The 22,728-nt window shown below is 39.7% G+C and overlaps 1 protein-coding gene across 1 annotated transcript; it reads left to right on the top strand.

Moving 5' to 3' along the window:
- Positions 1-1,455: 1,455 nt before the first annotated feature.
- LOC142451737 (small ribosomal subunit protein uS10-like) lies at positions 1,456-8,835 on the top strand. Its single transcript, XM_075553411.1, has 2 exons — positions 1,456-1,491; positions 8,408-8,835. Exons 1-2 carry the CDS (start codon positions 1,456-1,458, stop codon positions 8,795-8,797), a joined length of 426 nt encoding a protein of 141 aa, XP_075409526.1. The 3' UTR covers positions 8,798-8,835.
- The last annotated feature ends 13,893 nt before the right edge of the window (positions 8,836-22,728 follow it).

The following is a 22,728-nucleotide window of genomic DNA, read 5'->3' as shown; positions in this document are numbered from 1 at the left end:
TACTCCCTCAATGCAAGAACACTCTGTTCTATTAACCTGGCATTCCATGATGCTCACCTGCCCGACACAATCGCTGAAGATAAAGCGGGTACATAAGCAAATGTGCTGAAGAAAACAGGTGGTGCCCAACTATATAGCATCTAGGGTCTTAAAGGCTTGAAGATAAACAAGACACCATCTAGAGGAGAAGCAACAAAGCCTACTTGGAGGAAGCACACCAGCCTGTGTGATCATGAGGGGTTGATAGGACCAGGTATCAGGCATCAAAGAAGAAAAAAAAATCAAATCATTATGAATGAAGGGGAGTGCAGAGTGGAGATACAAAGACCACCTGTAACCAATTGGACATCCCCTTACAGAAGGGTCACAGGCAGGAGATGAGCCAATCAGGGTACAGTGTAGTAATGATTAAACATACAACTTTCCTCTACTTCTTCAATGCTTCCTCCCCAGTCCTTCCACTATGATGATCCCAATTCTACCTTACAAATCTGGCTAGACCATATGATGTATACGGGTACAGATAAGAGCTGGAAACACATGGAACCCAGGACAGATAAACCTTTCAGGACCAATAATCAGAGTAGCAATACCAGAAGGTTAAGGAGAAGGTGGGGGAGCAAGAGGGAATGGATCACAATGATCTACATATAACCCCCTTCCTGGGGGACGGACAACAGTAAAGTGGATGAAGGGCAACAATGGACAGTATAAGACATGAAGAAAATAATAATTTATAAATTATCAAGGGTTCATGAGAGGGGGAGGGTGGGGAAAATGAGGAGCTGATACCAAGGGTTCAAGTAGAAAGAGGGTGTTTTGAGAATGATGACAACAAACGTACAAATGTGCTTGACACATGGATGGATGGATGGATTGTGATAAGATTTGTATGAGCCCCCAATAAAATGATTTTTTAAACTAACAAAGATGACAATAGTAAAACCCAAATATGATGAAAGGAAAAGTATCAAAATTTAAATTATGAACACCCAATTTGTAGGAGACTATGGAGGATAGTGGGAACCCAAAATCCATCTGCAAACTATCTAGTCAGTTTAAGCCTCGGACAGAGACCTCTAGCCACAGGCAAGGGCTGGAACAGCCTGACCATCAGACAGAGATACTTGTAACCTTGATTATGGTGGATTGACTTATGGTATAATATATGAAACTTGGTCAGTAGACCTCCCTCTTGACCCAGCCTAAATTTTCTCTAGGCTCAAATATTTATCGCACATTCCATGACAGAAATTTCTTATCTGGTATTATAAATATTGTTGGTGGGTTTTTTTCTTTCTTACTTCTTATTTTAATTTTTATATTTTTGTATTAATATTACTGTTTTAATTTCCTTCTTTCTGTCTCATTTTTATTTCATTTTTTATTGTTTCTGTTGGGTTTCCCAGTTTGTGAAGCAAAGAGGGAGTGGAGGTACAGAGACTAACTGATGCGATGGTTATTGGGCAAGGGGATAGGGAGGAGGAATTGGTAAGTAGTCAATGAATGTGGGACCGAACAAGGAGCATTGCAACTGGTTGTAATGATGTATATACTACTCTGTTAAAAATATTTAACTATGAAAGTGTATGATATGTGAATATTATATTTTAAAAACTAATAAAAAAATTTTAAACCCTAAACTTGTCCTATTGCTACCATAGGTGAAGGAGGAAGAATGTCTGTGCTTGGGGCAGTGAGTTTATTATAATGGTGGTAGAACAATTTGGAAAGAGATATCAATAATGGTTTTACAACATGAAGATTCTAATAAAGGGCTCTGACTTATCCATGCAGAAAGTGCTGAACTGGAAAATGTTTTATTGTATAAAACCCATAGATTTGAACTGGACTAAATTTACCCACTTCCATAACCATGTAAGACTTTTCTTGATATAAATCTTTTTCTATATACTTACACATACAGAAGTCACTGGCTTTGCTTACTTAGAGGACTCAGCATAACATATTGCCTCAACCGCTGTTGTTTCTCCATACTTCTCTGATGTTACAGATCTGTCTCCTGAGTCAAGTCGTTTCAGTACAAATGGACCCACAGTCCACATGTTACACCAATTTCTGATGCTCCTTGCTTGATATTAGTGAGGTTCCTCCATTCTTCCATCTGAGATGACCCATAATATACCCAGAGAAATGGCAAGGTTGACCGCTCTCCACATTAGAGTTCTATACACCCAATCTGCCTGCCTCCACCCAGTCCTTTGGTGGGAGTTACAAAGACGATGGCCAGAAGAGTCAAATCAGGTAAATCACTCCAACACATGTAGTCACTCTTCAGGACTGGAACTGCCCTCACCAGTGTTGCTCAATGTTCAGCCAAACCAAATGTAAGTCTGTGAGGGCAACAATAGCATGAGGGAGGTACACATTCCTTGGAATAATCAGCAATTTGAGATAAAAAAGAAAGCATTTGTCCAAGGACAACATTCCAAAGGCAGGAAGGGTTAGGGAAGAAGGAGGATTTAAAAGGGGGGGGGGGAATGGAATAAATGATGGCATGTTGTGGGGATAATCATAGTGAATAACATCAAGTAAAATGTATAAATTGTTGAATGGAAAACATATGTGTTCTGTAAACCCACTTCAAAATAGAAAGCTTTAAGAAAGCTACAGTATTACAAAAGAATCAACAAACAGTATTTTCAAGTATTTCAAGAACGTAAGACCATTTACTGGAAATAAGGAAATTGATAAATCTGATCTCCAGGGTCTATAAATAAGAGAGAAAGCAAAAAGCTTGAAGTCAAGAAATCCCTATGGGACAGTTCAACTCTGTCACATGGGGTCATGATGAGAAGGAACCAACCTTAATGGCACATCATCGCAACAACCATCACTTAAAATGTTCCTGGATTGCATGATCCATTTAGCACCCAACCACTAGGCCAGAAGTTCAAACCTATCCTTAGAAGACAGGTCAGCAATCTGATGGCAAGAGAAGAGGCCACAGACTGGGTGAGCGGTCTGATGAGCGCAGTTTTACTCTATAACACATCAAGTCATATGTTAGAATGGACTTGACAATAATTATTTCAGGTTGTTATTTTTTTAATCACCTTATTGGGGGCTCATACAACTCATCACAATTCATACCTCCCTCCATTGTGTCAAACACATTTGTACATTTGTTGCCATCATCATCCTCAAAACATTTGCTTTCTACTTGAGTCCTTGGTATCAGCTCCACATTTTCCCCCTCCCTTTCCACTCCTCCCTCCCTCATGAACCCTTGATAATGTATAAATTATTATTTTGTCATGTCTTATACTGTCTGATGTCTTCACCCACTTTTTTGTTTTCCGTCCCCCAGGGAGGAGGTTATATGTAGATCCCTGTAATCGATTCCCCCTTTCCACCCCATGGGTTATTTTTTAAAGTATTACATAAAGCATAATTTAAGGCACTTAAGGCATCACAAGATATATCCATAATTTAAAAAGCATTGTCCCTACCATATTTACCCTTCCTCCTGAACCAAACCAACAAATAAAGCTGAACAGAAATACATGAAACAACAGTTGGGAATATATGAGGCATCAGACAATAAAGAAGAGCGATACACAGGATCGAGAAACAAAAGGCTGAGCCCTATGACCTGCTCCAGTAGCACTGAGAGGGTTTCTTGACCACAGCAGAGGGAGGGGAGGACCCAAGTAGAGCCCTAAAGTGAAAAAGAAATGGAGCCGAAAGTCTAAAGTGACCAAGTCAGGTAGAGTTCACATGGCCAAATGCTTCCCACTGACTGCTGGTTACAAAGATTTACTGGAACACCACCACAGGCATTCGTTCACATACTGTGAATAGCTGTTTTTTCCCTACTGCGGCCGAGTGGAGCAACTGAGTCAGAGATTGTACAAAGTCAAGATTATTTACAATCTGACCTTTAACAAAACAGTTTGCTGACTTCAACGTCAAATTATTAATGGTATGACCTGTATCTTTAAAAAAGAGCTCATCCAAACTTAAAGTAATATGTCACTGCCTTCAGAAAAGGGAATTAGACCGCCCACAGTACATTTTCTGTTTGACAGATTGACATTGGCCTTTTTTACACCAAGGTCGGGTCTCTTTGTTTGTCTAATGAAGACTCCATCCTTAGAGAGAAGTGCGTAGGAGTACGTTTGATTTTCCCTCAACCCTTCTTTTAGTTGTTGCGCTTATAGATTGACCAATACAGATGGTTGTCCATAAAATTACTTACCACTTCTTTTTGTTGTGGGGGTGGGGCTATCAGTTGGGTTACAGCTCATAGTAATTCTAGGCACAAGAGAACAAAACATTGCCATGCCCTGGGTCATCCTCATTGTGGTTATGTTTGAGTTCATCTCAGTCTGTTCTGTTGAGGGTCTCCCTACGTTCCTTGGGTCCTTTACATGACCTAGTATGGTGTCCTTTTCCAAGGACGCGTCTGTCCTTATGAGGTGTGCTAAGTACATGAGACAAAGTCTTTCCATCCTCATTTCCAAGGATTACTTTGGTTGTACTTCCTCCACGACAGGGCTGCTTGTTGAACTGTCAATATTCTGCACCAACATTATAATTCAAATGTGTTAATTCTTCTGAAAGTTTCCTTATTTATTGCCCTCTCTGTGTTTTTTTTAAATCAACCACTCCTCCTATAATAACCCAAATAATTTGAGAATCTCACAATGTTCCTGATGAAAATGGCATTCAGTGTAACAACTTGTCTTTAGGTTCACATCCCACCCTAAACCCCAAACCACTAGATACAGTAGAACTGTCTGGTGTGGGTTTCTGAGACTTTTAATGTTTACAGGAGCCAACAGCTCCATCTTTCTCTTTCAGCCTGTGGGCTGGAACTACTGTGGTTGGCAGTTCAACGTGCAACACACACTGCCACCAGGGCACAAAAGAACTATCACCTCACCACCAAGGGTGTGCAACAGAAGAACAAGGGGATCAGAGTAATGAAGTCCCCAGGGAACACCAAAAATAGACTTTGGGACAAGGGCATGGCACCCCATCAGACTCGATGGGAAAACACTCCTAAAAGTCAACAAACAGACTTTGAACTATTTCTTAGCTTTTCTCTTTTTAGTCATTGTTTTTTTAATTGTTGCTGTGTTTTGTTCTCCTCTGTCTTGTTTTTATGCATATTATTATCTCTGCAGGTCTATCTGATAAGATAGGCAGGATAAACAATCTGGAAGAGAAAACAATGGGACCAACATTTCCAGGGGTGGACATGGGAGAGGGGGAAGCAGGTGAAAGGAAGTAGGTGTTAACAAACCCAGGGACAAGGAAACAACAAGTGATCCAAAATCAATGGCAAGGAGGGTGTATGAGGCCTCATAGAGCTTGATCAAGGGCAATGTAATGGAGAGGAATTACTGAAACCCAAATGAAGACTTAACATGATAGTAGGACAAGAGGAAAGTAAAAGGAAATAGAGGAAAGAGCTAGGAGGCAAAGGGCATTTATAGAGGTCTAAATATAGACATGTACATATGTAAACATATTTATATATGACATGGGGAAATAGATCTTGGTACATATATTTATAGGTTTAGTATAAAGGTAACAGATGGACATTGGGCCTCTATTAAAGTACTCACTCAATGCAAGAACACTTTGCTCTATTAGCCTGACATTCCATGATGCTCACCTTCCTGACAAAATTTCTAAAGACAAAGCAGGTGCATAAGCAAATGTGGTGAAGAAAGCTGATGATGCCCAGTTATCAAAAGATATAGCATCTGGGGTCTTAAAGGCTTGAAGAAAAACAAGCATTCATCTAGGTGAGAAGCAACAAAGCCCACATGGAGGAAGAACACCAGCCTGTGCAATCACAAGGTATAAATAGGATCAGGCATCAGAGAATAAAAAATCATATCATTTTGAATGAGGGGGAGTGCGGAGTGGAGACCCAAAGCCCATCTGTAGGCAACTGGATACCCCTTTACAAAGGGCTGCAGGGAGGAGACTAGTCAGTCAGGGTACAGTAGCGCACCGATGAAACATACCACTTTCCTCTAATTCTTTAATGCTTCCTCCTCACCACTACCATGATCCCAGTTCTACTTTACAAATCCAGCTAGAACAGAGGACGTACACGGGTACAGATAAAAGCTGGAAACACGGGGAATCCGGGGCAGATAAACCTCTCAGGACCAATAATGAGAGCAGCGATACCAGGAGCCAAAGGTGGGGTAGAAAGGGGAAACCGATCACAGTGATCTACATATAACACCCTCTCTAGGGGACAAACAACATAAAAGTGGGTGAAGGGAGATATCAGTCAGTGTAAGACATGAAAAAATATTTATAAATTATCAAAGGTTCACAAGGGAGGGAGGGTGGGTGAAGGAGGGCGAAAAATGAGGAGCTGATACCAAGGGCTTAAGTAGAAAGAACGTGTTTTGAAAATGATAATGGCAACAAATGTACAAATATGCTTGGCACAATGGAAGAATATATAGATTGTGATAAGAGTTGTATGAGCCCCCAATAAAATAATTTTTTTAAAAGATCTATCACCTCAAAATCCATATCTCACATTCTGCCTTTCAAATTTCACCTTTTGTCAATAAAATAGGTGTTTCTGTTGTTTATACCTACCTTGAGATTTCTAGCAACTTAACCATGGCTTCACACATCTCTGAATGCTATTAAATTTGCAATCCCTTTCACAAGGTAGATCTGCATTTAATAGTATAGTCTACTCATATATGTATTCATATGTATGCATGCCTATTTTTATATTTGTCAACTATATTCAAATAGGTTATTAGGTGGCTGGAATTTTATAACTTTAAATATCAATGAATTCAGAGAAAATAAGTTTGAAAGAAAATAATTTTCAACTATGAATGTCCTAAAAAAAATAGTAAAGTCTCTTGTGCCAGTAAAGGAGGGCGTCCCCCACCCCCAAAAAAAATAAAATAATGCTCATAATTTTTTTATTTGGAGGGGATAGTGGATTTGGAGTCCATTCCACCAGCTCAGACTATTACTCAAGCTTTCTATATAGAAGTTCTGAAAAGACTGTGTAACTGTGTGCTACCAAAAAAAGGCCTGATTTGACTGCGAGGAGGGAATAGAATGCCTGGTGGGGCTTGATCTCAAGGGTAATATAGCCAAGAGGAATTACTGAAACACAGATGAAGACTGAACATGATAGTGAGACAAGAGGAAAGTAAAAGGAAATAAAGAACTAGGAGGCAAAGGACATTTACAGAGGTCTAAATACAGGCATGGACATATGTAAATATATATAAAGGTAGGAAAATAGATATATGTGTATGTATTTATATGTTAAGTATTAAGGCAACAGACAGACTTCAGGCCTAGACACAAGTACTCCCTCAACCACAAGAACACTTTGTTCTAATAACCCAGAATTCTGTGATGCTCACCTTTCCAACACAATTGCTGAGGACAAAATGGGTGTATGAGCAAATGTGAAGAAAGCGGATGATGCCCGGCTATCAAAAGAGATAGCACCTGGGGTCTTAAAGGCTTGAAGGTAAACAAACAGCCATCTAGCTCAGAATCAACAAAGTCCACATGGAAGAAGCACACCAGCCTGTGTAATCAACAGGTGCCGAAGGGATCAGGTATCAGGTATCAAAGAACAAAAAATCATATCATTGTGAATGAGGAGGAGTGCAGAGTGGGGACCCAAAGCCCATCTGTAGGCAACTGAACATCCCTTTACAGAGGGTCATAGGGAGGAGATGAGCCAGTCAGGTTGCAGTGTAGCAAAGATGAAACACACAACTTTCCTCTAGTTCCTAAATACTTCTCCTCCACTCCCCTACTATCATGATCCCAATTCTGCCTTACAAATTAGGCTAAACCAGAGGGTGTACATGGAACAGATAGGAAATGGAAACACAGGGAATCCAGGACAGATGACCGCTTCAGGACCAGTGGTGAGTGGCCATACAGGGAGGGTGGGGGTAGAAAGGAGGAACTGATTACAAGGATCTATACATAACCTCCTCCCTGGGAGATGGACAACAGAAAAGTGGGTAAAGGGAGAAGTTGGCCAGTGTAAGAAGTGACAAAAGAATAATTTATAAATTATCAAGGAATCACGATGAGGGGGGAACAGGGAAGGAGGGGGAAAATGAGGAGCTGATGCCAGGGGCTTAAGTGGAGAGCAAATGTTTTGAGAATGATGAGGGTAACGAATGCACAAATGTGCTTTACACAATTGATGTATGTATGGATTGTGATGAGTTGTATGAACCCCCAATAAAATAATTAAAAAATAATAACCACATACACACAAACTCATATACTTGTGAATTATATGCCAATAAAACTGCTTTATTGCTCTTTGAGGAAGACGCGGCCGTCGTCCCGTCATGCTCCGTCCCCAGCTCCCATTCCTGACTCACCGCTGTTCGCTCTCGCCTAGGAACAAGTCGGTCAGGAAGCGCCCCGCCACCATGGCTTTAAGGACACCGGAAAGACACCTGTGGAACCAGAGGTGGCCATTCACCGAATTAGAATTACTCTGACCAGCCGCAACGTGAAATCCTTGGAGAAAGTGTGTGCTGACTTGATCAGAGGGGCTAAGGAGAAGAACCTGAAAGTGAAGGGACCAGTTAGGATGCCTACCAAGACTCTGAGAATTACGACCAGGAAAACTCCCTGTGGGGAAGGTTCTAAGACCTGGGATCGATTCCAGATGAGGATCCACAAGCGTCTCATTGACTTGCACCGTCCGTCTGAGATAGTGAAGCAGATCACTTCCATCAGTATTGAGCCTGGAGTAGAGGTTGAAGTCACCATTGCAGATGCTTAAATCAACTATTTTAATAAATTGATTTATCTGTTGGTAAAAAAAAACTGCTTTATTAAAAAAAGGTTTCTTTAAAGTGTTGAGGACTAAGGTACAACTGACCCAACTCACGGTTTTTTTCAGTAGCCTCAGATGCATGCGAAAGCCACTCAGTGAATAAGGAAGTCAGACTAGAAATGATGCATTCGGGTTGGCAAAGAAAATCGCAAGTGCCACGGACTACCAGAAGACCAAACAATTATATCTTGGAGAAATCTCAACCAGAATGCTCATGAGATGTGGCCTCGGGAGGGACCAGTCTCTGGAAAAGGACAACTTCATGATGATGGATGGACCTGTCATTGCTAGAATGGGCTCAAACAGCAAAACAGATCTGAAGAAGATGCTGCAGAACCTGGCAGTTCTCTTTCAATTTGACAGAGGTTCCCTGTGAATTGGAACCAACTCAATGGCACCTCAGAGCAACCACAAGAATGTGAACGCTTGCATTCATTTTTCTCTTACTTCGGAAAAGACTGAAAGCCATGGCACTAGTCCTGCAAAAGGAGCGCCGGCCACAGAAGAGTTAAGCATTCCACAGCTGATAGAATGGTTGGCAATTCACACCCACCCTGCAGTTCCTTGAAAGATACAAGAATCTGTTTCTGGAAAGACTAAGTCACTCCTAACTCACTTCTCGTGACAACAGAAAGCTTCATCTTGCTCCTGCAGACCTTTTTTTTGGGGGGGGTGGGGGGAGTTGAGCTGCTCATTTTATAGCAAATAGCCTAATGTTGAACCAACTATGGTCCGAGGACTCCTTGCTCTCTAAGGAAGTTTTATGGGACACTTCCACACTGTCATATTATGAGTCAAAAATATTCCATAGCACAAAACAACAGATGGATTTCAAACAATTGTCCTTCAACAATACAATTTCTATTTTATTAGCAATATTGTGATTTGTAAGGAGCCCTGATTATGTGTTGGGCTGATAACGCAAGGTCTGCAGCTTGAAACTGCTAACAGCTCCGCAGGAGAAAGATGTGGCTTTCCACTCCCATGAAGAGCTAGTTACAGTCTCAGAAATCCCCAGAGGCCATTGTGCTCTGTCCCATACGATCTCAATGAGTCAGAATTGACCTGCTGGCTGTGAGTTTGGGGTTGGGTTTATGGAGATTTGTAGGAGACCTGAGGGCACAGTGGTTAAGTGTTCACCTACTAAAGAAAGGTTGGAGAGCTAACACACCAGAATTTTAGAGGGAGAAAGGTGCGGCAGTCTGCTTCTGTAAAGATTTATAGTCTTGGAAACCCAAGGGGAACTTCTACTTTGCCTTCTACTTTATTCATTGGTTGGAATTCATTAGACATTTATGTTTTGAGTTTGGGTTGGATCATGGTTTTGATCATGATTTGGTCTGGGAATCTCTTCTACACAATCATGTCAGCTTACAGCATTTGCAAAAATAAGCAGTCTACAAGGAAAAATAAAACCACAAAATATAATATTTCTGCACCCAAGAAATTCATTCAGGGGCTTAAAAGAATAAGACTAGTTCTCCCTAATCTCTTCCAACATATATACTATCAGAAGAATGGAAGTGAAATAGTATTTCCTCCTGGTTATTAACTTGGGTTTTGCAAAGAATTCAGCAGTTTCCAAGTGAAATTTTCCTTTTAAAAAAATTGTAAGTGAAATATTCATGAGCCACTCCTTAATTAACTTTACCAAAGATACTCAAACACGATACACCAGTAATTAGAGCGGAGATATTTGCTCTATGGAATTAAAGGATGTCAGGTCTTCCATTATTTATGAAGCTGTAATTCTTCAGCCTTTCACTTCATTTGCTCAAATCGGTTTTGGAAATGTATGTTAAAAGTATATCTTATGCTACAATAATACAAAATCATTTGGAGACCCCAGCATAGTTTTGTTGGCAAAAATAGTCTATATAGTTGCTTATTTCATGGTCAGCCATGATTAACCTTGATTGCATGATCCAAAAAATATTTTTAAATGCAATGCTGCCTGCTTCGCTGACCTTAGACTGCATTAATTTTCCTGTGTCCTTTATCCTCCACCACTCAGAGGAAGTTAACTTTGATGCCAAACTTGTTCGTCAAAAAAAAAATAACCTGGTTTAATTTCCATTGTATTATCTAAGGCAAATTGTTCCATTTCTTTAAATCATCTACTACCACAAGATTTAGGTCATTGTCTAATAAGAATGCAATAGATTTATGGGTGACATAAGATAGATTTGAAAAAACATTGCATCACTCCCTTAATTAATCTGCTCCTACACTCACCATCTGAAAGTTCTGTTTATTCATTAGCTCCTTTTCAGTTCCAAACAATTCACATGGTCTATAGGCTCAGTCGGTGGTTTTGATTTACTTGTGCAAGTCAGGGATTGGCTAGTATCAACTAAGGAGCAAGAGCCAGTGAACTCATTACAGGCATCTTGCCAGTCCTGTTTGCAGAAGGGTCTCCTCATTTTCTTAATTCGTCCTTAATAAACCAAAACCCGTTCATTTGGACTCTTGGCACACCTGTGTCAGTGAGGGCCATGGCAAATATTTCAGAAGTCGATCACCAATCATTTCATCCTGGACAGCGTTGGGCAAACTCGGACCGCCAACATCTTACCAGCTGAGGATGCTAACCATTTGCACTACCCAGGGGCTCTCCATCCTCAATAGCGTTTACTTTCCAAAAGCGTTTCAGTAGGTACTCAGCCCAATGGAACTATGGCAATGAGGCGGCAGTGGCAGCTCTTGTCTAATTTCACCAAATGGGGAAGGGAATGAAGATCCGTTTTAGGTTAGGGCTGATTGCTATGAGGTGGTCAGACATGCTTCCACCCTGCAATCACGTCTGCTAATTCCACGGAGGCATTCTCTGCTTCTCCACTGGATTCAGTCATTTGTCACAGCCGCCACAGCCATCTCAGACCACACACATGGTGGGACTGAGGAAAGTAACATACTACCATTCAGACAGAGTCCAGAATGATTCCAGCAATGGTTCAAGGGAGCTCCTTCTGCATCTTCTCCCTTCCTGACTTCTTGACCCCGGGCCTGCTTCGTGAATCAATGCTGGGAGGCACTCAGCTCTTCTCCTCTATGGCTTGGCAAACCTAGGCACTCGTTCCATCAGGCGGCCTCCTGCCCTGATCTCTCCCTGCACAGACTGGCATGCCCACTATGACAATCTGGCTGTGTGGGCTGACAAGCCCAGGGGGCAATCTTGCCCTGGCCTCGTGGTTCTGCTGCTGCTGCTTCTCTATCACTGCTTCTTGTCATGCCATCTCACCTGCTGTTCTCTCACACAGTCTCCAGGATTGCGACTCACTGCTGTGAACATAGGAGGCAGTCAGAATAGGGACTGTGGGTCCACAGAATTCACTCTGACCTTGATTTTTCTGAAGGTAGCCCGACTCCCTCTTCCTACTTCTAGGATTCACTTTCTTTACGCCCAGCAAGATAGGTAAACTGACCAATTCCCCTGTTAGGGTTCCATACAGTGTGCTAACGTGGGATCCATGCCTCTTTTAAAAATTACTAGCATGCTGCTCAATCTCCCCAGGGAGCCACAAACACGTTATTTACTTAGTCCTGCACAACTATTTTGTGAGAGTCACAAAGACTGTCTCATTCAGGGCATTGTCAGAACAAAATGAATTACAAACCTGGCCAAAGCATTAAAAAAGTATGGGAGGGATTTTAAAAGTTCATGGAAAATTTTTTTTAAATAAAGAAAAATGTTTAAAAACAATAATGGTAACATATGTAAAAATATGCTTGATACAATTGATGTATGAATTGTTGTAAGAGCTGTAAGAGCCCCCAATAAAATAATCTTTAATTTAAAAAAAGGAAAAGAAAAAAATAACATTTACTATGCTATTTCCTCTAATACCTCATTATATTTCTTTGAACATAGAGAAATTATAATAGCTTATATGGTAAGGTGTGATTGAAAAATGAGTGTGGAAAAATTATCAGATAAATAAAACTGAAAAAAAAATTTAAGTTCATGGGAAAGTGTTATGAAATTATAATGGAATTTTCCATGAATTTTATGAAGACTATATCTGTATACATGTATGCATGTGTGCATATGTGTGTTTATTCTCAACTCAAAACTCCTTGCTCTCAATTTATTCAGTCTAGCTCATAGCAATCCTTTAAGACAGAATAGAACTGCCCCCTGCAGTTCTATTCAGTTCCAAAACTGGAACGCTTGACAGAAGTATGAAACCTCATCTTTCATCTTTGGAGCAGCTGGTGGTTTTGAACTGCTGACCTGTGGTTAGGGAGTAAAGGACTTACTAGAAGGTGGATGAAGATGAGGAAGAGGAAAATATGTAAGTAATAATCTGCAAGGCATTTTTCAGATACTTATTCCATAAGTTCCAAGGAGCTGGATGTCCACTCCCTGGTCTCCTGACACCATATGTAGGTCAGAGCACAGCCCGCCATGACTCCGCTCAGAGTGGGAGGGAAATACCAGCTAGGATCTGTGTCCCAAACACATTCCAATCCCAAAGTGTGCTCCTGGCTTTCAGATGAAAGAATTTCCCCTTACACTCCCCAACCAACAACCCTAAAGGAGAGTTCTACTACAGTCACACTTGGGAGAGGTTCACCATGTGGGATCCATCCGATAGCAGGGTTCACTGCACTTTGAGACCTCAATCTGGCCCTAGAGACATATTTGAATTTTTAAATTATGAAATAAACACACATAAGGGAAAGTATATACAACATACCAATAAAGATCAATTCATTTAGAAATTAAATACCCAGGTCAAGACTGCCCAAGTCAAGAAACAAAACATTGGCAATCCCCTAGGAAGGACCCCACTCATGAATAAAGCCTTATCATTTTTTCCCTCCCTCCCTCTCCCTTGGCCTGTAGCCTTTAGACTGCTTCTTTTGGTATGAAAGCTAATTTTCTTGTTGTTTTTGTTTCATTTTTTTCTAAATAGTGGTCCCATCAAGTGTTTATCTTAATGAAGTTGACTAACTTTGCTGAGCAGAATATCTTCCAAATTTGATCCTGCCATGAGACACTTGCCATTTTCATCATTGAATTTTAGAAAGGTATAATATTCCATTTTATGCATGTACCAGTTTATTTATCCACAGGCAGTTATTTTGGGTAATTAAAATTTTTGCTATGTGAGTAGTGCTGCAATACAAATGAGTGTGCATACATCTGTTCATGTTTTGTTCTTTATTTGTGGGGGTGAAGTAGGCATTTACCTAGTAGAGAGATTGCTGGATTAGATGGTATTTCTCTTCCAATTGTTTAAAGGAAGTGCTATACTGTTCTCCATGTGGCTGGATAATTCTGCAATCCCACCTACAGTGTATGAGAGTTCAACTATTTCCACATCCTCTGCAGTATTTGTTATTTTCTGTTATTTATATTTTCTTTAATTTTGCTGTCAATGCCAGTGTGAGGTTTCACCTACTCATTGTTTTAATTTGTATTTCTCTTGTAGTTAATGATTTTGCACTTTTCTTCATCTGATTGTTGGCCATCTGGGTGTTATGTAAAGTAGGCACATCTTCTGCCTACTTTTAATTGGTTTATTTATATTCTTAATCCAGGTATAATTGTAGGGTTTTATAAACTAAGGTATAATTGGGAGGGTTTATAAACTAAGGTGTTATAAACACACACTTTTTGAGACCCAAATCTGTGGGTTCTTTTTATTTTTTTGGATGAAACTTATCATTGTGCCAGTATCAATCTCTTTCAATTACCATCACTTTTAAATAGGTTTTTAAATCAATGAGTGAGAGTCATCCCACTTCTTTTTGAGTAGAAGTTTGCTGAACTTTATGGAAAGGATTTTTTTCCTTTCCATAAAGCTGAGAGTTAGTTTTGTCATGTCTTTGAACAATGGTGCTGGATTTAGATCAGAATTGCATTATATTTTTAATTATGTTCAGTAATATTGACAATGTTAGTCTGGGTACTTTAGAGAAAAAAATCCACATAAACTCATGTATAAGAGAGAGTTTTATATAAAAGTTGAATGTGCATCCAGAAAACATCCCAACGGAGTGCTGCCCAAGCCCACAAGTCCAACATTAACCCACATGTCCAACACCAATGGACAAAGTCCTCCTCCATCTCACAAAACACACACGATGATGCTGACTGCAGGAGGAAAGACAAGTCAGTGAATGTGTAAGAATCTCAGCACTGGCAGGGGTCTCCACAAGGCTGCTCCAGCACCCAGGGCTGCATCGAGGTAGGTCCATGTGTCTTCTCCTCAAGGATGTCTTGCAGGAAGTGAGCCTTGACAGCTGAAGCAGGGAACTGGCTAAGGCAGCTGCACCCTTGTCCAACTATCAGAAAGCAAGAGACCCGAGAGCTAGAAAGGTGAGGCTCACTAAGCCATTTATCTCTGTGCCCTTCAATGAACCCCACATGTGTTTATCGGCCAGGTTGGTACAATAAACTAACTACCTCATTGACAATTTCACTATATTAAATCTTCCTATCCAAAACATAGAACACTCGAGTAATGGTGTTTCTTGTAGCAGTATTTTGTTGCTTTCTTTATACAACTTGCTTGTTCCTCTGTTGTTGTTAGGCGCCATCAAGGAGGTTCCAATCCATAGTGACCCTACGTACAACAGAATGAAACACTGCCCAGTCCTGCACCATCCTCACAATTGTTCCTATGACTGAGCCCACTCTTGCAGCCACTGTGTCAATCTATCTCCCTGAAGGTCATCCTCTTTTTAACTACCTCTCTACCTTACCAAGCATGATGTCCTTCCCAGAAACTAGTCTCTCCTGACAACACGTCCAAAGTATGTAAGACAAAGTCTCAACATCCTTGCTTGTAAGAGCATAATGGCCTTACTTCTTCTTAAACAGATTTATTTACCCTTTTCAGAGTCCATGGTGTTTTTAATATTCATCTACAGCACCACAATTCAAATGCATCCATTCTCTTTTGGTCTTCTTTATTCAGTGTCCGACTTTCTCATGCATATGAGGCAGCTGAAAATACCAAGGCTTGGTCAGGTGTACCTCAGTCCTCATCCTCAAAGAAATAATCTTTCTTTACAAGACTCTGAAGAGGTCTTGTGCAGCAGATTTACCCAATGCAACTTGTCTTTTGATCTCTTGACTACTGCTTCTTTGAGCATTGATTGTGGATCTGAGGAAAACAAGATCCTTGAAAACTTGAGCCTTCTCTCCATGTATCATGTTATTACCTATTGGTCCAGTTGTGAAGATTTTTATCTTCTTTTACATTGAGTCATAATCTGGAGGCCGTATTCCTTGATCTTCCTTAGCTTCAAGGGCTCCCCACTTTCAGAAAGCAAGAGAGCTTCCTTTGCATACTGTGGGTTTCATAAGTCTTCCTCCCGTCTGGATGCTACATTTCTCTTCATATAAGCTAGATTCTCGGATGAGTTGCACAACACAAAGACTGAATGAATATGGTGAGAGGGCACAATGCCGACACACACCTTTCCTGATTTTGGATGATGCAACATTTCCTTGTTCCTTTCTTATAACTGCTTCTAGCCATGTATAAGTTCTACATGAGCACAACCATTTTTTTTTCAATTCCCATTCTTCTCAAGGCTATCCATACTTTGTTATGATCCACAGAGTTGAATGCCTTGGCACAGTCAATAAAACACAAGTAAATATCTTTCTAGGATTCTCTGCTTTGAGCCAAGATCCATCTGACATCAGCAATGATACCTCATGTTCCACATCCTTTTTGAATCTGACCTGAACTTCTGGCAGCTTCCTCTTGATGTACTGCTGCAACCATTGCTGGATGGTCTTCAGCAAAAATGTACTTGCTTGTGATATCAGTGATATTGGTCAATAGTTTGAGCATCCTGTTGAACCAACTTTCTTTGGACTGGGCACAAATGTGGCTCTCTTCCAGTCAGTTGGCCAAGTAGCTGTCTTTATAATTTCCTAACAGAGATGAGTCAGTGCTTCCAGTGCTTCATCGGCTCTCTGAAACATTTTGATTGGTGCTCCATCCATTCCTAGAGCCTTGGTTTTGGCTAATGCTCTCATTGCAGTTTGAACTTCTTCCTTCTGCAGCATTAGTTCTTGCTCATATGCTAACACCTGAAATGGTTGAATGTTGACACGTTTTGTTTTGTTTTGTTACAGCGACTGTGTAGTCTTTTCATATTTTACTTTTGGATGCATCCTGCCTGCATCACTCAACATTTACCCCAAAGAATCTTTCCCTACTGCAGCTTCAGGCTTGAATTTTTTTCTTCTGTTCTCAGTTTAACATATACCATGTATGTTCTTCCTCTTCAGTTTCCAACTCTAGATCTTTACACATTTCACTCTAATACTTGACTTTCCCTTCTCGGGCTGCCCTTTGAAATTCCTTCTTCCATTTGTTGCAACTACTCTGTGACTAACAGAAAATGTCAGTCTCTTCTGACATCCACTTTTATTTATTTATTTTTTTGTCTATCTTTTTAATGATCTTTGCTTTTGCTCATGGAAGATGCTCTTGATGTCCTCTCACGGCTCTTCAGGTCTTCATTCATCAGTGGTCAGGGCGGTAAACCTGCTCTTGAACTACAAACCAGGAGGTATATATTTAAGGTCATGTTGTTGTTCTCGTGGACTTGATTCCCTTTTCTTCAGTTTGTACAAGTCATTTGTTACTCTGGTTAGGTTTCTTCCTAAGTATTTCTTCTTTTAAGTGGTTATTGTTCATTTTATTCTTCTCCTTTTCAAAATTCTCTCCCTTAATATTCAAGAATCCTATTGATTTGTGGCATGTTATCTTTTAGCCGGCAACATTCCCAGTTCTTTACAGTTCATTCCAATAATTTTATTTTTATTGAGCCTTTGTGGTATTTTATATGTAAAATCATGTCATCTGCAAACAGAGCGTTTTACTTCTTGTTAGCCAATTGGGATGCCTTTGAAAATTATAGAAAGGAGAGGAAACTGAGTAGTTCTCAAAAGGGAGCAACCTACTTTAAACTTGCAAAGAAAATAATAAATACGCTGGAGGTGCTCATTCATCTAGGCCAAGAAATTTGGAAGATCACTACTGGCCAACTTACTGGAAGAGATCCATATTTGTGCCCATTGTAAACAAAGATGATTCAGTAGAATGAAGACTTTATTACTAATGTCATCAATCATACATGCAATGAAAATTTTGATGAAGATAATTTTTAAGTGCTGGCAGTAGTACATTGAGAGACAACTGTCATAAATAAAAACTAGATTTAGAAGAGAATATGGGATAAGGATTACTGATATCAAATGCACCTTAATTGAAACCAGGGAACATCAGAAGTTGTTTGCTTGTGTTTATTGACTATGTAAAGTCTTTGTGGATTATAACAAATTATTAATAATATTATGAATAATACAAATCCCAGAACAATGAAATGTGCTCATATAGACCATAGACCAAGGAGTAGTCTGTGGAATTGAACAAGAGAATACTGTGTGGTGTAAAATCATGCAAGGTGCATTAGGGTTGCATCCTTTCACCATATTTATTCAAACTGTATGTTGAGCAAATAATCTAAAATTTTGGACTCTATGAAGAATATAGTATTAATATTAGAGACAGACTTATTAACAACCTGTGATATAAAGGTGGCATAAACTTTCTTGATGAAAGTGAACAGAATTGGCAGCATTTCATGGTTAAGATCAAACACTAATGCTTCCAATATGGGTTACATTTCAACATAAAGTAAACAAAAATCCTCATACTGGACCAATGGGCAAGATAATGATCAATTATGAAATGATTGAAGTGGTCAAAGATTTCTTTTGCTTGGTTCCACAATCAATACCCATGGAATCAGCAATCAGAAAATCAACTGACAGATTAGACTAGGAAATTTGCTCCAAGATTTCTCTTTAAAATATTTTTTTAATAACCCAAAGAAGTCACTTTGAAGACTAAGGAATACCCGACCCAATCATGGTCTTTTCAACAGACCTCATATGCATGGAAAAGTTGGCCACTGAATTAGGGAGGCTGAAGAAGAATGGGTGACTTTGAATTGTGGTATTGGTGCCGAATATTAAACATACTGTGTACAGTCCAAACAAAGAACAAATCGGTGTTGGAAGAAATATAGCCTAAGATGCCTGAGAAGTGTGGACAGTGGAATTCCAAAAGAACAAACAAATCTGTCTTGGAAGAAGTACAGCCGAGTGCTTCTTAGAGGCAAGGATAATGAAACTTTATCTCGCATACTTTGGACAGGTTGTTAGGATAGACAGCCCCTGGAGAAGGACATCGTGCGTGGTAAAGTGGAGGTTCCGTGAAAAGGGGGAGACCCTCCATGGGATGGAGTAACACACGGGATGCAACAATGGGCTCAAACTCAGCAGTGGTTCTGAGGATGTACAGGGCTCCCTTCTGTTGGACAGGGCTTCACAGTCAGCTTGACACCTAACAGCACCAATCTGTAAAGTAGCAACGATATTTGGCACATTCAATCTCGATAGAGAAGGCTTAGAATCAAATACATAAAATGCAAGTGTATATTTATTCTTTGGAAGCCTATTTTCTCTACATGATACTTAAACGTTATATACTGTTTTCTCTCATATTACTTGTACTAGCAAATATGTGATGTGACTACAACAAAATCTTAACTTCCTCTGTTCTTGAAAAGCAGCTCAAATTGAACATTATCACCCTATACTCTATTCTACAGATGAGACAAACACACACAACTTCCGTTAGTTTCCCCAAGCAACAGATTCTGATAAAAGAATTTGAGTGAAAGTCTCTTATTTGGGAATAAAAGCCATTGGGAGAGTTGGGAAGTGAATCACATTCAATAAAGTAAGGGAGTACGGAAGAGACGCATCCAATAGAGAGGGTCCTTGGTGCCTAATTCCACTAAGGAGGCTCTATACTTATGGAGAGAAGTCAGGAACCTGAGGTATTTAGACACCAAATCTCAGCAATCCGTGCTTGGAAGCTACTGCTGGATGATGTCAGTTCTTTGGTGCTTTAGACCAATCAGGGCCACAGGCTAAGTCAAATTCTGGAACAGAGAAACTAACCACAGTATTTGAAAATTGGACAGAATATACAAAAATGACAGTCCTCGGGAGAGATGACTGGAGACCTAACATCCACAGCCACAAAGTGGCTAAGACAACTACTTAAAGGCATATTGAAGCTGTTTTAAAGCCTATAAAGCGTAAAAAGGGTTCAGTTCTGCAGAAGTTACACAGTTCCGCCAAACATGGAATTGGGCTCTAACCAGCAAAATTTCAGATTTTTATTATCCTTCTTTGCTGCATTCTAGATCCCCAATTTGGAACCAAGTTTCTCCAAATAAACAGCATGGAAGAGGGCCTACTCAAAAATTGGGGGTAGTTCAATTGTAACAAAGACCTTTTCAGATAAAAGTAAAATTTTCTAGTGAAAATAATCAGTGCTAAGGATTATTTCTATTGCATTTGGAAAACCGTTAAAAGGAAGGATCAATTTGTTTGGCATAGAAGGGAAAACAGGTCAAATATCAAGATCAGAAGATAATATTTTAGTAGCTGTACAAGAATGAGAGAAAATCATACTTTGGAATTCAGTCTCTTTTAGGAATTTTGTAAAAAGTGTGCTAGAGGTGCAGTGGTTAAAGTTCTCAGCTGCCAGCCAAAAGGTTGCAGTTCAAACCCATCCGCTGCCCCACAAGCAAAAGATATGACTGGGGCAGTGAATTTAATATCAAATAATATAAACTTTAAGTCAAAATTTGTAATAAGCACAAGAAGGAATTAGAAAATGATAAACAGATAATCAAATAATGACATGGGAGAAAAATGGGCTTTCTAGTCCAGCAAAAAGTTACAGTCTTGAAACTCATAGGGTAGTTGTCCCAAGTCCCGTGGGCTGCAGTGAGTCAACATTACCTCAATGGTACCGAGATTGACTTTTTTGAAATGATGATATTACATTTATAAATATACATGCCTGTAACACAAAAGTCCCCAAATGTATACATCAAACAATGACAGAATTAGAGGAAAAAATAGTTCTATAATAATAATTGGAGACTACATAAACTACTTTTAGTAATGTACACAGCATCTAGAAAGAACTCTTTTTAAAAGCGAGTTAGCAATGTAAGTGTATGATATGTGAATACCATATCAAGAAAACTACTCAAAAAGAAAGAAAGAAACCAAATTTGACCTATGGTTACCATGGGTGAAGGAGGAAGAGCTTGTGCTTAGGGGGCATTTTAATTGTAATGGTGGTGGAACAATTTGAGAGAGCTATCAATAATGGTTGTACAATACATGAAGAATATGATCAATGGCACTGAGTTATATATGTAGGAGTACATATATATTCATACATACAGAGGGTTTGAACACCACTATAAACCAACCTTGAACCAACTGATGCATTTGAATTGTGGTGTAAGCGAAGATTTTGAATATTTTCATGAACGGCCAGAAAAACCAGCAAGGTTATCTGTGAAGGAGAGCCAGAATACTCCTTAGAAGCACAGGTGAAATATTCAGAAGGGAAATGCCCAGAGATCAAAGTTCATTAGAGGTTGCCAGAGGCAGGCAGGAAGAGGAGAAAATAATATTGCTTAAGAGTATTTTATGAGTGATAAAAAATTTTGGAAACATAGTAGTTACTTTTGTACAACATGGAAGATGTAGTTAATGCCACTGAATTGTTCATGTACAAATGATCGAAAATTTCTATTACCTATGATTCGTCACAATAAATATTTTTAAATAGGGTAGCTCTACATCAAGAAACTAAGAGTGTCCCAAAGACTTGACACTGAACTGAACTCAAATCGCTTTGCTCCAATCCTACTTTGATTCCATTCAAGATTCAAAACACTGGAAGATGTAGTCTAAACACTGTAGTGTACCATGTACCAATCTTCAAGGGTTGGAATTAGAGAAGAATCCTTGACTCATTGCCCCACAAGACTGCGTATGAGTGGGAAGAGGTCATTTCCCAAAAGAAAAACAAAGTGCTTTTTTCAAAGAAGGAATGGAGGCTTAGTGTCAAAAGTAAATAAGCTAAGTACTAAAAGTATGTAGCCATTAACGTCCGTGTTGATTGGGCTTGAATACATCCCCAGTTGGGCTATGACTTTCACGAGCCCTAACTTTTAGCACTTCTTAATTTAACAAATACTAATATAATGCTAACTACATACCAGACCCTGTCCCATTTGCTTTATAAATAAAACTAATTCAATTCTCCTGACAACTCTATAAAGTGACTTCTAGTACTTATCTTCATTTTCCCAGATGGAAGCAGAAAGAGGTTAAATAATTTTCTCAAGGAAAATCTACCTCTATGGTATATTCTCCTAATCACTGGAGTCTTCTGCTGCCTCCTAAATGAGCATTTGATAGACATCACCAGGGCTACAGGATGGTCCCCTGAAGTGCTGTTGGCAGATTTTGCCTCTTTATTACTATCACTGACTAATATCTTCCGAATGTAAAGTGAAGGTCAGGAAAGCAGAATTGTGGCTGGTACAAATGCCGATGGTTAGGCTTCGGGGTAGTCTCTAGATCAGAAACAAATTCTCACTTGAGGGTACACATATCCTGCACACAAGAGATAGTCTCAAAGGGCTAACACAAGAGTGAGGTCATTGAGAATCACATTGGAGAAACTTAAAGGCCAAGCAAGCAAACAGTCTTTATAATTCTCTAGTCACTGGTAGCACAAAAGGTTACTTGCACACCTGCTAACAAAAAGGTCGAGGGGTTCGACCCATGGGAGAGCAAGACCTAGTGATCTGTTCCTTAGACATAAGGAGACCCTTTGGGGCCATTGGCTGTCATCTGGGGTTGCTCAGAGTGAAAATCACTCAGCAGACTACAGTCAGGATCATAGGGAATCATTAAAAACCCTGAACAAGACATGAAGAACATGCACGTA

The sequence above is a fragment of the Tenrec ecaudatus genome, chromosome 6 (assembly GCF_050624435.1).
Source record: "Tenrec ecaudatus isolate mTenEca1 chromosome 6, mTenEca1.hap1, whole genome shotgun sequence".
NCBI classification, from domain to species: domain Eukaryota; kingdom Metazoa; phylum Chordata; class Mammalia; order Afrosoricida; family Tenrecidae; genus Tenrec; species Tenrec ecaudatus.
This window is presented reverse-complemented; position numbering and strand designations above follow the sequence as displayed.